The 17,500-nt window shown below is 42.7% G+C and overlaps 1 protein-coding gene across 1 annotated transcript in view; it reads right to left on the reverse strand.

Annotated features, from left to right (window-relative positions):
- Positions 1 to 17,500, reverse strand: part of LOC307253529 (PDZ domain-containing protein 4-like) — a gene marked incomplete at both ends in the record, with an annotated part of 47,758 nt that overhangs the window by 9,689 nt on the left and 20,569 nt on the right. Inside the window, 10 exons of the mRNA XM_080031636.1 lie at positions 50 to 260; positions 658 to 882; positions 2,623 to 2,822; positions 3,596 to 3,771; positions 4,534 to 4,681; positions 5,107 to 5,322; positions 5,707 to 5,921; positions 10,300 to 10,401; positions 13,494 to 13,556; positions 14,819 to 14,917. Of these exons, the coding sequence (XP_079887762.1) occupies positions 50 to 260; positions 658 to 882; positions 2,623 to 2,822; positions 3,596 to 3,771; positions 4,534 to 4,681; positions 5,107 to 5,322; positions 5,707 to 5,921; positions 10,300 to 10,401; positions 13,494 to 13,556; positions 14,819 to 14,917 (1,655 nt within the window). The remainder of the gene's footprint in view (positions 1 to 49; positions 261 to 657; positions 883 to 2,622; positions 2,823 to 3,595; positions 3,772 to 4,533; positions 4,682 to 5,106; positions 5,323 to 5,706; positions 5,922 to 10,299; positions 10,402 to 13,493; positions 13,557 to 14,818; positions 14,918 to 17,500) is intronic.

Consider the following 17,500-nt stretch of genomic DNA (forward strand, 5'->3'; position numbering starts at 1 on the left):
ATTAAGATGTGTTTTATAAGTAGCAGAAAATAGCAAAAAAAAAACTCACCTGAACTTGGAGGGTGTAGTAGGGGTGGAGCTTGAGCCCTGTGCTGCATTGCTATTGGTTGATTCGTACTTCCTGTAAGAGCTGGGCGAATAGGAGCCGCTGAGGTTGGAATGGCGCCGCTCTCTGTCGCGGTCGCGCCGGTGCCTTCGCGGTGTCAGGGGCGAGTTCATAGGAGGCAGGAGGCCGAGGGGAGACATCAGCAGTCTGCCGCCTGGGATGGCAAATAATAAAACTATTTTAAAATACTTTTATTATTATTATTATTATTATTATTTTTTTTCATAGAACACAGAAACACAACTGATAAAGAACAGAACAGAACAATGGCATACTCTACTTTACAGGGTTCTAAGGACTTCCAATTACATTGTTTAAACTATAGGCAAATGTTAAACAGAAAATAAAAAAGTTAATGAGGTGACATGTAGGTCCCTTCAGTACTGTTATATAGTCCAGGAAAGGCTGACATATCTGTGTACAAAACAATGTAAAGCGCTTTGGGTCTGTGAAAAACCAGGGAAAAGAGCTACATAAGTGGAGTCCATTTACCATTTACCATGCAGGATAAGAGTAATAAAACACCAAGGGAAAATAGTTCCTTTGCACACCTCTCTCTTGTTCTTCCACTTCCTGGAGAGGCGGGATCTGTTCTGTGCTGACCAATGGCGTGCTGCGGCTGCTCTCCCCGCCCGTGTTGTAGGCGCTGGTGCTTTGGTCTCTGTCCTCTGATTGGTCTGTGGCCTCCAGTCGCTCCGGCAACTCGTTAATGGCCGACAGCTCGTGAGGGTCGTTTAAATCATCTTCATCGTCTTCTTGGTTGTTATTGTCCAGACCTGCAAGTTTAATTTAGTTTATTTCAATCACAAACACTCACCGGCCACTTTATTAAATCTATCTATCTATCTATCTATCTATCTATCTATCTATCTATCTATCTATCTATCTATCTATCTATCTATCTATCTATCTATCTCTCTATCTCTCTATCTCTCTATCTCTCTCTCTCTCTCTCTCTCTCTCTCTCTCTCTCTCTCTCTCTCTCTCTCTCTCTCTCTCTCTCTCTCTCTCTCTCTCTCTCTCTCTCTCTCTCTCTCTCTCTCTCTCTCTCTCTCTCTCTCTCTCTCCATCATTACCTGGTCTGGCTGGTTCGTCGTCCATCCAGGCCTTCACACATCTCTCTCTCTCTCCCTCTCTCTCTCTCTTTCCCTCCATCATTACCTGGGGCCTCATTTATAAACGTTGCGTACGCCCAGAAGAGGGCGCACGCCAATTTCTAAGCAAATATTGGGATTTATAAAAACCAAACTTGACGGGAGATGTGCGGTCCTCCACGCAAACTCTGACCCATGCGTACGCACAGAAAGTGGAGAAAGGAGAAACGGCGACTCCGTCGGCACATGTATGAAGTGCGAGAACGAATGTGTTTGTGTAAAATGTATCCAGATAGGCCTATTATAAGCCATGTAGGTCTATCATATATTGGGAGTTCCTTTGCAAAACGGATGAAGCCATTCTTACAACTAATGAACAAATGCCTCCACGGATTTTTCCATGGAGTGATACCAACAAAAACAAAACGAATTAGGATCTTAAATAGCCTACAAACGGAGACATATGAGTGCAAATAAAAACAAAATAGCAACGTTCGAATAAGCTCTGCAGTTATTAAAGAATAACCTATCTGCATGTTGTGGAATTAATTCTGATAATATTGAGGTGGAATACAGCCTATTACTTTTACACTGACGCTGTTCTCGATGCCTCAGTCAGGCAGACAGGAGTGCACCTTTTCATACACTAATGATAAGCCTACTGTACATCACATAGGCTACTGTGATTTTTTTCACGGCTTTTAGTCCGTTTTATCTATGTGTTTTTCTTTGTGTTTAAGCACGTCGCAATTGTGTTTTGAAAGGGACTGTGAAGTTTATTATTAACCCTCCGCCGCCCGTCACTGCCCCGGGATGAATTCTCCGAATCTGTATCTCATGGGGGGGTCTCAGTGCCCCCCGCTCGTGGCACAAACACTGTTGTGTGAGGATATGCACTTGTTTGCGTCCACTTTTATGTCGGATCACTTCTTTTTATTTCGGCCACAGCGTTCACAGAGATCGCCACAGGCTGCACTCTATCGCCTTTACGCTCACACTGCCACCAAACTATATTTTCCCTGGTCGCCACTTCTCCAACGGGTACTTCGGGGTGACCGCAGTGATCCACACCGTGTGGAGTTTATTTTTCCATTTCCCTTTCAGTCGGCGATTGCCACTACCGCCTTCATGCACTCAGTAAATGATATTAATTCGGGCGTGTCGATGACTATGTATGGGTAAATATGGGCGTTACGTGAAGCCCGCAAAGGCTGCGCCACATTTAGAGTAGATTGTGATTTATAAAGGGAAACAGGCGTAGGACGTGAGTGCGCACTGTTTTATAAATCCGAATATTTTTGTTCGCACGTACATCCTACATTTCTTCCGTACGCCAGCTTCCACGTGAATCCCACGCAAAGCTTTATAAATGAGGCCCCAGGTCTGTCTGTCTGTCTGTCTGTCTGTCTGTCTGTCTGTTACCTGGTCTGGCTGGTTCATCCTCCATCCAGGCCTTCACACATCTCTCTCTGAGCTGTTGCATCTTCTGAGCTCTCAGGATGTTTCGACACTTGAACTCCAGATGACGCAACTCCTCCTCGATCAACGCCATCTCGTGCTCGCTCACCGTCGCATTGCAGTTCACATCCACCACAGAAGAAGAAGTGTGGTTCGTACAAAGTCTGGAAATGTGGGAATTGCTTGGTTTTAATTCTTGTGTTTCCAACAAATAGTTTAACAAAAAGTAATATATTTTCTTCAGTAGCTTAGGGCTGCTCGATTATGGAAAAATGGGGACGCACCGAAATGAAAACCTTGCCAATTCTTTCAACATTGAATAAATAAACTCCCAAATGTTCTCATCAAACATAGCCTATAACTAATAAAGCTCACTTAATAAATAAACAGTAAAACCTTCAAATCTAAGTGTAAAATTAATATTTTACTAGGTATATAATTGCTCAAAAAGTCGCATTGCAGTTCAGATCCACCATAGAAGAAGTAGTGGACACATGGTTCGAACAGAGTCTGGAAAAATTTGGGAAATGCTTGGTTTTAATTCTTGTATTTTTCAAGGTTCAAAAACGTGCTTGAAATCTGAACACGTTAATGTAGCTACGAGGAACTATTCTTAACCCTGAGGTAATTTGGTTCAAGAAAAGTTATTTTCCATGAACAGAAAATTTACTTAATGGTGCATTGAGGAACTTTTAAATATTTCTTAAACAGTCAAATTTTTCCTCTGATGGTCATAGATTACAACATAACAGCAAAAAAAAATGCTATTTTATATATTTTTTCTTAATGCCTTTGTCATGGGTACACTCACCCAGGAACAACAGCTGGCGTAGGTAAAAACACTACCGCTTTTGTCCAAAGGGGGGCGCTAGAATTAACACAAACTAAAAGTTCCTCGGAGCATCTTTTTAATAGACAATTAAAAAGTTGTACGAACCCTGAAGTAGCAGCTTCCTCCTCAGTCCCGTCTGCTTCTGTGTTTTCTTGTTCATTCTTCGTCGCTTCGGTGATTCTCTCGTATTGACATTTTATCTCCAGCAGTTCTTGGTATCGCTGACACTCTTCCTCAGTCAAGCCCATCATCGTCAGAGCGGGCTGGTGGTGGTTGAAGTGCTGCAATTAAAGGAATACTTCACCCATACGGAACCGGCATTCTATCATTATAAAGTCGCTATTATAATATAATGAATGAGGTTTTTCTTCCCTTAGTCTTCCCTCAGTCTTCCCTTGGCCCAGCTGTCCTGTTAATCCTAACCCTACATTTGATGTAGGGTTAGACAGTGAGACCATACAACACTCTTTCTGCCTTTTCTCAGGCTAGGATGAACCGATTTCTAAAATGTTTGCACATTTATACTACATAGGATCTCAGAGTTCAATACACCTTCATATTTCCACCAGTGAAGTGGTCTTTAATTTTTCTTTATTAGTCAATGTACACAAGGCACATTGAAATCTGTCTTTTCTCATCTCCCCTCTCAAGTCCCCACACTCCAGAGGGGGTCAGAGCGCAGGGTCAGCCATAGTACAGTCAGACAGACAGACAGGCAGACACACTCCAGAGGGGGTCCTCACACAGGGTCAGCCATAGTACAGCGCCCCTGGAGCAAGTTTTGGGTTAAGTGTCTTGCTCAAGGACACAATGGTAGAGATGCCTTTGTCATGGGTGCGCTCACCCAGGAACAACAGCTGGCGTAGTAAAAACACTACCACTTTAGTCCAAAAGGGGGCGCTAGAATTAACACAAACTGAAAGTTCCTCGGAGCACCTTTAATTAAGCAGAATGTCTATGAAATAAACTAAAACTTAACTAAACTAAATATGCTTTCAGGGCCAATACTGGAGCAGAAATGAGAGAAAGCAGCAGTAATGTACCTTGTGGTGTAGTTGGTGTAGAGGGCTGTACGCGGCCCCCTCCAGCCCAGGCAGCGAATCAGAGCTCAGCTGGAGGAAAGGATGGACCACGTCTCGGTGCCCCGGACTCGGGCCAAGGCCGGGGGAGGGTCTGGGGCTGGGACTGGGCCTTGGGATAGAGAATTATTATGTTTTCATTTATTTCGATTAACTTTTAAATCATTCATCAATTTCAATTATATCATCAATTATCAATTACAATACAATAATATACAATATTCTATCAAACAAATGAAAGGCAAAAGAGATGTAGAATGGCTAGAGTTAAAATTAAATGGGTGAAAGTGCAATGTATCCTAATTAAAACAGTTACAGTTTGGCAGATTTAAGATATGTCTGGGGACAGAGAAGGATTTTTCTTTCTGCCTGCCTGCCTGTCTGTCTGCCTGCCTTCCTCCCTCCCTCCCTCCCTCCCTTGGGCTAGGTCCTTTCAGAACACTGTGCGTGTGTGTGTGTGGGTTGGTGTGTGTGTGTGTGTGTGTGTGTGTGTGTGTGTTAGTCCGTATCTGTGTGTGTGTGTGTGTCCTACCCTACCTTGGGCTCGGTCCGGGTCTGAATTTCCTGGTGCTTCCCGGTGTGTTTGTGGTGTTAGTGTTGCAGGCGCTGGTTTGTTCTCCCAGTAGATCGTGCTCTGAGGATTCCTCGTAGCGCGTGCTGTCGTCCGTCCGACCCACTCCACTGTCGAGCTCCTGGCTGTTAGAGAGGAGGGGGGCCAGGCCGAGCAGCGGGGGGAGGGGCACAGGGGGGTCTCTGGAAGAACCAAAGAGCATTTTTATTTTTATAACATTTATTTTTATCATCATTCTCGACAGAGCAAATAAGCGCTGTTTAAAAGCTTCTACTGTACATCCCCAATTATTATCTTATAAAACTTCCAGACTTTTAAAGGTGAGAGAGAGAGAGAGAGAGAGAGAGAGAGAGAGAGAGAGAGAGAGAGAGAGAGAGAGAGAGAGAGAGAGAGAGAGAGAGAGAGAGAGAGAGAGAGAGAGAGAGAGAGAGAGAGAGAGAGAGAGAGAGAGAGAGAGAGAGAAGGAGAGAGAAGGAGAGAGAAGGAGAGAGAAGGAGAGAGAGAGAGAGAATATTATTACTACATACAAACAAACAATATGGCTGACATCTATAAAAAGGACTTGCCTATAGAAGTGTGTTTCATCCTCCTTCTCTTCTTCATCCATTTCCTCGTTCATGTTTCTCTGGAGCCCTTCCGGACCGTCGCCCCCCCGACAGAGCCGATAGTACCCAGAGAGTTGAGGGGACGTGTGGGTACAAACTGAGGACTGATGGGGGTCTGGGTGGAAGCCTTCAATAGTCAGCTCCATGACCTCTTCTGCATCGACTGGGTTTTCATTCTGGAAGGACGAACAGAAAAGTTAATTGAAAATCAAAATTATTATTTTTTTTTCTTAGTATTGAATTGAGTAATTCTATCGGGAGAGAGAGAAGAGAGGTTTAGACAAATTATAATTATAATTTTCTTTTCTTTTTTTTACTTTAAAGGTGCTACGAGGAACTTTTAAATATTTCTGAAATATTTCTAATTTTTCCTCTGATGATCATAAATTACATGTAACAGCAAACGAGACCATCAGTGCAAAGAATGCTATTTTCTATATAGTTTTTCTTAATGCCTTTGTCATGGGTATACGCTCACCCAGTAACAACAGCTGGCGTGGTAAAAACACTACCGCTTTTGTCCAAAGGGGGGCGCTAGAATTAACACAAACTGACAGTTCCTCGGAGCACCTTTTAAAGATATAACTTTAGGTTGATACAGACTCACACTTGAACTCAAAGGATGAACTGAATACATTGTACCTTTATTAGAATTTGCAATTAATCCCTAGTTAGTTAGTTAGTTAAATCTTTATTGTCCACGGTGTGGAGATTTGTCTTCGGTCTAATAAAACTGTATCCATCCGCCCCTGAAAATAGACCCCAACAAATGCACTATTTTCCTTTGTTTGCTTGATAAGAAATATTGTAGAGGACGGACTAACATACTGTTTAGTGTGTGTGTGTGTGTGTGTGTGTGTGTGTTTTTGTTGTTACAGTGTGTGTGTGCGTGTGTGTGTGTATCTGTGTGTCTGTTTGTTTGTTTTTTACTGTGTGTGTGTGTGGTACAGTGTGTGTGTGTGTTTGTGTGTGTGTGTGAGAAACTAGGCTACATGAATGCTGCATTTTCTTGTGTACTTTGTTTGATGTGTGTGTGTCTGTGTGTCTTACTGTGTGTGTGTGTGTGTGTGTGTGTGTGTGTGCGTTTGTTACAGTGTGTGCGTGTTTCTGTTGTTACAGTGTGTGCGTGTGTGTGTGCGTGGGTGTTTGTTACTGTGTGTGTGAAACTAGGCTACATGAATGCTGCATTTTGCTTGTGTACTTTGTGTGATGTATGTGTGTGTGTGTGACCTTGACAGAGGAAACTAGATCCCGAGGGATGAATTTCTACCCCTCCGTTTTCCTCTCTCCATCCATCATCCCTTCATCATTCCATCTTTCTCTGATTACTTCTCCTCCCCCTTGATCTCTCTATTCCTTATAGACTTCACTGCAGGGTTCTGTTAAAGCTGCTACAAGGAACTTTTTTATATTTCTGAAACAGTCAAATTTTTTCTCTGATGATCATAAATGACATGTAACAGCAAACGAGACCATCAGTGCAAAGAATGGTATTTTTTTTTTATAGTTTTTCTTAATGCCTTTGTCATGGGTATACGCTCACCCAGGAACAACAGCTGGCGTGGTAAAAACACTACCGCTTTTGTCCAAAGGGGGGCGCTAGAATTAACACACACTGAAAGTTCCTCGGAGCACCTTTTAAACCCAATTAGCAAAGCTTCTGAATACTGGATTGAGGCTCTTATATCGCCCTATCAAACGAGTAGTAGAATAATCAATATAACTCTGGCCATTACCTTGCTATCAATAGCAATAATTCGTCATTAAATTTAGTAACTTTATTAGTCAATGGTTACATTGAAATTTGTCTTTTCCCATATCCCCTCTCAAGTTACCACACTACGAAGGGGGTCATACAGCGCTAAGTGTCTTGCTCAAGGACACAATGATTAATTAATTAATAATTAATAATAATTGATAGGTTTTATATAGCGCTTTATTGCCATTGATACACCCAGTGTTTTCTGCTTTTGCGTCCAATGACCAGCTGGGTGAAAATCGTAGCCAGCCGAGATCCCGCCCCTCCAAGGGTGGTCCGGGGGTATGCCCCCCGGGAGATTTTTTTAAGTTTTTAAAGTGAAATGCATGAATCTGGTGCACTTTGAGAGGGAAATTAAGAGGCTAAAGCTGAAGAATTTTGTATGAAAAAAATGGAGACACTGTGTCAGATGAATTAGAAGCTATTGGAGAAGGACACATGGATTTTCCATAATAATATTAATTTTAAATTAAATATTATGCAGGGTCCCCTGGGATGGGCTTGGTGCTCTTTTTCTTTTATGGGACATATTTCTCTGTAATATAATGAGTGCATTTAAATTATTTAAAAATTAAAAGGGCCATATTACATTATATTTTTTAAATGTGCCACGGGCCAATCAATCAGTTTTGACACCCCTGCACTAGTGGGTTAACTAAGAAATGCAAAAAAGGGCCATATTACATTATCTTTTTAAAATCGGCCGCGGGCCAATAAAAAGCGGGCCGCAGTTGGCCCGCGGGCCGTAGTTTGGACACCCCTGGTCTAGGCCATCCTACCACCCGAACATTATTCCGTTTATTTCAGCTTTTTCTGTCTCTCGTCAAACGCTGCTCCAACGTCACTTACTCATTTGGAATTTGCTTAGTCGATAAAACGTCCATCATCTCTCACTGACATTTCTGACAGTTATAAATACTGACTGACTGACTGAGTGACAGCCCAATCATTTGTGTTATGCACACACACACAGACGCACACCATACTCACTCACTCACTCACTCACTCACTCACTCACCCACACACTCTCTCTCACACACACTCTTTCACACAGATACACACACACTCACTCACACACCGTGCATATTCATCAGTTAATTTGTATGCATGCATGTGTGTTTTAACTGTCGTGTATGAATATACGGTCTTGCAGTTCTTCCTCTGTCAGCAGATTTGGAGACACACACACACACACACACACACACACACACACACACACACACACACACACACACACTCTGAGACCTGCTGTCACACACTGGCACAGACATTTATCTTGTGTGTGTGTGTGTGTGTGTGTGTGTGTGTGTGTGTGTGTGTGTGTGTGTGTGTGTGTGTGTGTGTGTGTGTGTGTGTGTGTGTGTGTGTGTGTGTGTGTGTGTGTGTGTGTGTGTGTGATAACAGACAAAGTACGCACACAGCCATGAGTTATCTATCCAACAGAAAATATCAAATCAAGGTTTGGACTTGATGGTTTCAGTTTGTGAAAAATCGCAAGGTCACTACAGTCAGTATTTGGAGTGTGTGTGTGTGTGTGTATGTGTGATTGTGTTCAGCGAATGATACGAATTCAATGCTATCAGGGTCTGGTTTGTGAATGGTAACGTGGGAATAGGAACAGGTCTCCTTTGAATGGGATTCACCTGTATAAACAAAGGTAAAAAAAATATATTGTTCTCGGGAGACAAAATAAAGTACAAAGTGTGAAGGAAGCAATAAAGGAAAAACCTGGTATGTGGATATAGCATCAGGAGAAAACTGTTTTCTTGTTTTAATGCGGGGCGACTGTGTCTCAGGTGGTAGAACGGGTCGGCCGATGATCAAAGGGTTGGAGGTTCGATCCCCGCCCTGCCACCTGTGTCATGGTTGTTGTGTCCTTGGGCAAGACACTTCACCCACCTTGCCTCGTGTGAATGTCGATAGTTAGCCTGCTGCTATCGGTGTATGAATGTGTGTGTGAATGGTAACGTGGGAAAGGAAAACAGGTCTCCCTTGAAAAAGAGTCTTCGGTCTCAATGGGATTTACCTGTAGAAATAAAGGTTAAAAAAAATAAAAATGCAATGTATAAACAGGTCAGTAAACAACTGAAGGGCAGATAACATGAACATAAAGTATGCCATTCACCTTTAAATTGAGTGAATCTCTCTCTCACTTCCTTGTCTAGAAATAGTCTCATCATCCATAACGTCAGATCCAGGTTCATCATCACTCACTGTGTGTGTGTGTGTGTGTGTGTGTGTGTGTGTGTGTGTGTGTGTGTGTGTGTGTGTGTGTGTGTGTGTGTGTGTGTGTGTGTGTGTGTGTGTGTGTGTGTGTGTGTGTGTGTGTGTGTGTGTGTGTCAGATCCAGGTTCATCCCTCACTTTGCAGCCTAGTTTACTAACCTACTTCCTCCTTGAATCAATGCTACTCTATTCCATGTTCTGTGGGTATCGACGGGTAGGTGTGTGTGTGTGTGTGTGTGTGTGTGTTAAAATTAGACTGTTAAGTTCCTCGTAGCACCTTTTTAAAACTAAGAAAAAATGTATTTGTGATCATGTGAGCTCACCTATATGTCGGGCCTTGTCACTCACACACTCACTCACTCACTCACTCACACGCACACACTCACGCACGCTCGCTTGCACTCACTCACTCACTCACTCACCTTCACACACACACTCACTCACTCACTCACTCACTCACTCACACACACAGACACTCACTCACTCACTCACTCACTCACTCACACACACACACACAGTCACACACACACACACATACACACTCACACACACACACACACACACACACACCTCTATGTCGGGCCGTGCCAGCAGGAGGGAGAAGTTGATGCTGTCGTCACGAGTCAAAATGGCGACGGCCTCTTCTCTGTTCTGAATGTCCACTCCGTTTATCTAGAAGATTGAAAATGCCAAAATTATGAAAATTCTGATTTAAAGGGGCACTGTGTAACATTTTTAGTAATTTATTAGCTAAAATCAATATCCTCATTCATAAATATGTCCTCATTGGTGTAAAATCACCTCTGCCAATAATCTGAATTATCCTCCTGAGCGGAGAATTACAAATATTAATGTTACATTTTGTACATTGAGAGGGTAAGTCTTATGGAGGCATCCATGTTTTTGGAATGTCATCAGGTGCATTGTTTAGAATTTAGAATTGTTCTTGTCCTTGAAGGCCACTGTAGCTTCTGTTATTATTCAAAAGGGGTGGGGTTACCCAGGGAGCGTTGCATTCTAGAACTTTCTTGATGATGTCATATTACACAGTGCCCCTTTTAAAATAGCTACTTAAACCTACAGTGTGTAGAATTTTGGGTTTTATTTCCTAGCAGATTTTGTAGAAAGTAATTATAATATCCATAAGTACATTTAATTTAGTGCATAATAGCTGAACATTTTTTTTGAATTATTATTTTCTCCCTTAGAAAGGGTCTCCTATATGTCCATATTTCTGCATATTTTGGACCAAGGCCTAGTGCCGCCATCTTGAAAGTGTCATAGTTGGAATGTCATCAGATGCATTGTTTAAAATGTAGAATTGTTCTTGTCCTTGAAGGCCACTGTAGCTTCTGTTATTATTCTAAAGGGTTGGGGTTACCCAGGGAGCGTTGCATTCTAGAACTTTCTTGATGATGTCATATTACACAAAGCCCCTTTTAAAATAGCTACTTAAAACCTCTCTAAATGTGTGTTCTAGGTGAGTCCAATTCAACACTTGAGCCCCCTTTGCTCGAGCTATTTCTTGTAGTTTCTATGGTTTTTTATCAATTATATATATTTGCGTTATTTAACAGGTTTGCTATTGTTAAAACATGTTCTTCATATCTTTGAGTGTCAACCCTACATGGGATTCTAAGTGAGTGTGTAAATGGTAAATGGACTCCACTTATAAAGCTCTTTTCCCTGGTTTTTCACAGACTCAAAGCACTTTACATCGTTTTGTAGACATTCACCCGTTCCCACACACATTCATACACCGATAGCAGCAGCAGCTACCACGCAGGGTGCAAGCTAACTATCAGGAGACATTTAGGGTTCAGTGTCTCTTTGCCCAGGGACACTTGGACATGTGGCGGGGAGACGGGGGATCCAACCACCGACCCTGTAACCCAGTGGACGACCGCCCTACACACTTCACCACAGATGCATATGATGAATTCTAAACAATGAACAAGTGTGTGTGTGTGTATGTGTTCGGTGTGGCTGCTCTGCTGTCATGGGAACCGTTGCTGACATCGTTTATCCATTGCCCCAGTAACCATGACAATGCCAGGTAGACAATAAGTACCAGCTTTGACACACACACACACACACTCACTCACTCTGTCTATTTATAGGGCAGCAGTAACTGGGCTTCTGACGTCTCTCTCTGATTGGTCAGCCCTTGCCCACATGGTGTAGATTTGCATAGATTGATTTGAAACTATTCTTAAACCTGGGGTAATTTGGTTCAAGAAAAGTAATTTCCATGAACAAAAACATGTACTTAAAGGTGCTACGAGGAACTTTTAAATATTTCTGAAACAGTCTCATTTTTCCTCTGCTGATCATAAATTACATGTAACAGCAAACCAGACCATCAGTGCAAATAACGCTAATTTTCTATAATTTTTCTTAATGCCTTTGTCATGGGTAATACGCTCACCCAGGAACTACCGCTTTTGAACCAAAGGGGGCGCTAGAATTAACATTAAATGAATGTACACAAACTGAAAGTTCCTCGGAGCACCTTTTTAAAGGGACCACGGGCTGCAATGGAACCCGGGTCTGCTGCTGGCCGAGTCCCGTGGGGGGGGGACGCCCTACCAACTGAGCTCAGGGCGCCCCCTAAAATGCCTTTAATGTAACGGTAGGAATGTGGCCACTAGAACTAGTCTCTGGTCATTATAGGTCTTGAAAAAATGTTCCTGCAAACGCCACTAGTGTGAACAGTTAGAGTTTCCCTGCGTTCCAATCCCCCCTACTATGTAGTATGCCAGAAAAAGATTTAGGATGTCCCAATACATGCAGGTCAATTGTAGTATGCTGAAAAAAATACATAAATAACCCGCTAAATCCAATAAGATGTTGGAGTATTTGTCTTTATTCTTGACATTTCTCGACATAATGAAAAAATAAATCTTCCTTATCTGATTTATTTTCCTCTCCTGTGGCCGTAAAACTCTTCTGTACTTTAGTATGTAGTGAAGTAAAAAGACTAAAACTCTTCTGTACTTTAGTATGCAGTGTAGTAAAAAGACTAAAACTCTTCTGTACTTTAGTATGTAGTGTAGTAAAAAGACTAAAACTCTTCTGTACTTTAGTATGCAGTGTAGTAAAAAGACTAAAACTCTTCTGTACTTTAGTATGTAGTGTAGTAAAAAGACTAAAACTCTTCTGTACTTTAGTATGTAGTGTAGTAAAAAGACTAACACTCTTCTGTACTTTAGTATGTAGTGTAGTAAAAAGACTAAAACTCTTCTGTACTTTAGTATGTAGTGTAGTAAAAAGACTAAAACTCTTCTGTACTTTAGTATGTAGTGTAGTAAAAAGAAAAAGTATGTGATTCGGAACGCAGCCTTTGGTTGCGTTCCGAATCTCCTCCTCTTTCTTTTTTCTATTCTACATACTACATCCGACGATAAAAATAATCTAGTTAGGATGCAGGAGGCATACTATTGGGACATACTTTACTCTCTTATTTCATCATAACATGGCTCCTTGATCTTGCCTCTTGCTTTTATATCCGTCTCATCCCCGTTTGTTTTCATATGGAGGCTTCGTCGATGTGACGTCACTTCACGTGCGCAATGGATTGTGGGTCAGATTCGCCCAAATAGGATGCAGTTTTTTCAACACTAACAATCTTGGCCGCATGAAGTAGGACATCCGGGTACTTCTAACCATCCTAAATCTGGCCACAAGAATCGGGACATCCTAAATCTTTTCTCTACATACTATATAGTAGAAAGTATGCGATTCGGAACGCAACCTAAGTTTACCTGTAGTATTCGGTCCCCTTCTCTGATTCGTCCGTTCTTGGCTGCGATGCTGTCAGGATTTACCTAAAGGAAAACACAAAAAGCAACTTGAGGAATTGGACGGATAAATATATGACCTCATGAATTAACATTAAATTAATAATGCTGAATGAATATCTGAATGAGTAGGTGTGTGTGTGTGTGTGTGTGTGTGTGTGTGTGTGTGTGTGTGTGTGTGTGTGTGTGTGTGTGTGTGTGTGTGTGTGTGTGTGTGTGTGTGTGTGTGTGTGTGTGTGTGTGTGTGTGTGTGTGGTTTTATGAATGATTCAAACGAGTGCGATAGTGAATAAATTGATTAATGTTGAATGTGATGGAAAAATTAATAGATACAATATACAATAAATAATGTACGTATGAAATACCAAATGAAACACACACACACACACTCACTCACACACACACACACCCAAACACACACTCACTCACTCACTCACTCACGCACACACACCCAAACACACACTCACTCACACACACACACAGTCACTCACTCACTCACACACACAGTGACACACACATACACACATACACACACACACACACACACAATGACAATTGACAACAAGCATTCTATACTGAATCAGTCAGTGCGTTTACATGCAGACTCATAATCGGATAACTAAACGAATAAGACTTCAACAGGACTTTTAAACTGCATGTAAACACCTTTATCCTATCTACTTCGCACACAAATCGGCACAATAACGGACAAGAGAAATCGGATAAGAACACCTAGATAATTCGTTCATTGTCGGTTTTCTCTCTGCATGTATACAGGGATCGGACATCGCATATCGGACTTCTCGTTCTGTGCTTGTGTGCCTGCGCGTGATAGGCTACACCATGGGTTATTGACGGAAGAGAACCGGACGTGGCTCTAAAACCACTTGTTGAAAGCATGGTTGAAAGGGCTACAGCGCCACCTAGCATAGTGGAGACAGCCATGCATCGGACATTTATCCGATTTCTGAAAGGCCATGTATACTCAGACAAGTGACACGGTCCGTTCGAGTGTCTTGTTCGATATATGTGATAATCCAATCTAGTTGTGCCATGGAAACGCACTGACTGACTCTACCTATGAAGTTGAATGAAAAAGTCAATAAACGGTAAAGACAGACAGACAGACAGACAGACAGACAGAGAGAGGGAGAGACAGACAGGAAGGGAGGGAGAGAGAGAGGCAAAAAGAGAGAGAGGGAAGATGAATGATAGAGACACACACACACACAGTCAGACAGACAGACAGACAGACAGACAGACAGACAGGCATGCAGACAGACTTTCACCTCTCCCACATAGATCCCCTGGTCTTCCTCGTCTTCTGTCCGATAGCAAACGGTCAAACCCAACTTCTGCTGCTGACTGGATTTATAGAGCTCCACCTCCTGTGTGTGTGTGTGTGTGTGTGTGTGTGTGTGTGTGTGTGGGGGGGGGGGGGGGGGGGTGGGGGGGAAAGGTGAAAGGTAGAGAACACAATTTAACAGTTACATTAAGCATTTACAGCAAAGACATAATAAGTATTCAAAACGCTTCCTGTTTGCGGTTTAAGGCAGCGTCTCGAGCACATTTTGCACTGTGGACCAACGTAGCTATTACACAATTAACTGTGAGACTGTGTGTGTGAGAGTGAGAGAGAGAGAGAGTGTGTGTGTGTGTGAGTGAGAGAGAGTGTGTGTGAGTGAGAGAGAGTGTGTGAGAGAGAGAGAGTGTGTGTGTTCAGTTTACAGAAGCCTAATGAAGCAAATCTCTGTTTCGCTGGTTCAACTTTAGTCATTACAGGAGTCAGCAAAACGGAACCGTTTCTTGCTCGTACAGCACACATACACACACACACACACATACACACACAGACACACACACACTCACACACACACACTCTCTCTCTCTCTCTCTCACACACACTCGTTCTCCCTAAATTGCTTCCTTTCCTAAATGCATTTCTTTCTTTCCTCGGTCCCCTGTTCATTCTCATTAACGTCCGCTATCGTTAAGACCTCCTAAATGATCCATTAAAGGCACTACGAGTAAGATGGCACGTTGGCGTCCCCTTTGGACAAAAGCGGTAGTATTTTTACGACGCCCGCTGTCGCAAATGCTCGTGCCAGGCGCGTGAGCGTGGACTGAGAAGGGCGCAATATAGTGCATGTTCGTGTGTTGAAAGTGTGAGGACTCTTTTCGGCTCCGTGAGAGTGGTTTTGACACTGCATCAACTAATGCCAGTCAGTACACACACCTGCTTGCAATGAGTTGATTCAGCAGCGTCACCTAACTACTCTCTCTCTCACGGAGCTGTGTCCTCACAGAAAGCGAATGAATGAGAGACGGCAGTTAGTAGACTATGGATCACGATGAGGTAATGTGTTTGTGTTGTTGATGTAAATAATGACTATTTCAGATAATGGTTATCTGATGATGGTGAAGCAAAGCAAACTTTGTGTTAGTACCAACCGCTCATTCATTTAGCAGTCTAGTTTCGCTCTCGTGAAATTGTATACACGTTGCTTGGCAACGTCCTCCCGCCCGCCTATCACTCACTCTCCCTTTTCGCTTTTCTTCATTGCATTCTCTTTTTTTTCTTTGATGGTTCAGCCTCGTTATCAGTCATTTATGACGACAAATAACTGTCCCAAACAAGGCTCCCGCTCCCCTTCCCTCACCTGGAGGGATAGGCTTCTCAAATCGCGTTGCAGCGCCACACTGAAATCTGCAACCAATACGGATATGTGACCATAGAGCCTGCACGAGCGAACCGAAAATCGGACTGGGTGTGCGACCAGACCAAAAGCAGTAATAAAAACTATATAAAAACGTCTTTCTTTGCACTGATGGTCTCGTTTGCTGTTAAAGGTAATTTATGATTATCAGAGGAAACATGAGGCTGTTTAAAAGATATTTAAATGTTACTCAGAGCTGCTTTAATGTCCTACTTTCTATTATTATTTAACATCTCTCATTTCCTCTCTTAATCACCTCACCCTCTCTGTGCTTCATCCCTCTCTCAATGCCCTTCAGATATGAACAGATAGGGTCGTTACTTGTCCCCAATGGCAAAAAATATACTCTTTGATAATCTCATTTTCTAAGATTATTTTTAGGCATTTTCAAGCTTTATTAGATAGTACAGAGGTGAAATGGGGAGACAGACAGAGAGAGAGAGAGAGAGAGAGGGAGGGAGGGGGGATGACCTGCAGTAAAGGTCCACGGATCGGATTCGAACCCGCGACCACTGCAACGAAGGCCGGAGCCAATATGGTACGCGCTCTATCCACTACACCACCGGAGCACCCAATCTCAGATATATTTTTCTGCATTTTTGCCTTTTTTAAAGCTGCAGTGTGTAGAATTTATTGTAGTTATTTCCAAACATACTTGGTAGGAATGTTATGCTTCGGTGAATTAGCAAGGGGTTAGCAAGGGCGACTGTGGCTCAGTTGGTAGAGCGGGTCGGCCGATGATCAAAGGCTTGGAGGTTCGATCCCCGCCCTGCCACTTGCGTCATAGTTGTTATGTCCTTGGGCAAGACACTTCACCCACCTTGCCTCTTGTGAATGTCGATAGTTAGCCTGCTGCTATCGGTGTATGAATGAGTGTGTGAATGGTAACGTGGGAAAGGAAAACAGGTCTCCCTTGTAAAAGAGTCTTCGGTCTCAATGGGATTTACCTGTATGAATAAAGGTTAGCAAGGGAGCGTTGACATCTACAAGCTCACCACTAGATAATGCTGAATACTCCAATATAACACACTGAAGTATTTCACTTACTGACACCAATAGTTGTCAAGGTGCATTCATGGATAGTCGTAAGGTAGGTGTGTGTGTGTGTGTGTGTGTGTGTGTGTGTGTGTGAGAGAGAGAGAGAGAGAGAGAGTGTGTGTGTGTGTGTGTGTGTGTGTGTGTGTGTGTGTGTGTGTGTGTGTGTGTGTGTGTGTGTGTGTGTGTGTGTGTGTGTGTGTGTGTGTGTGTGTGTGT

The sequence above is a fragment of the Ammodytes marinus genome (assembly GCF_949987685.1).
Source record: "Ammodytes marinus genome assembly, chromosome: 7".
NCBI lineage: Eukaryota > Metazoa > Chordata > Actinopteri > Uranoscopiformes > Ammodytidae > Ammodytes > Ammodytes marinus.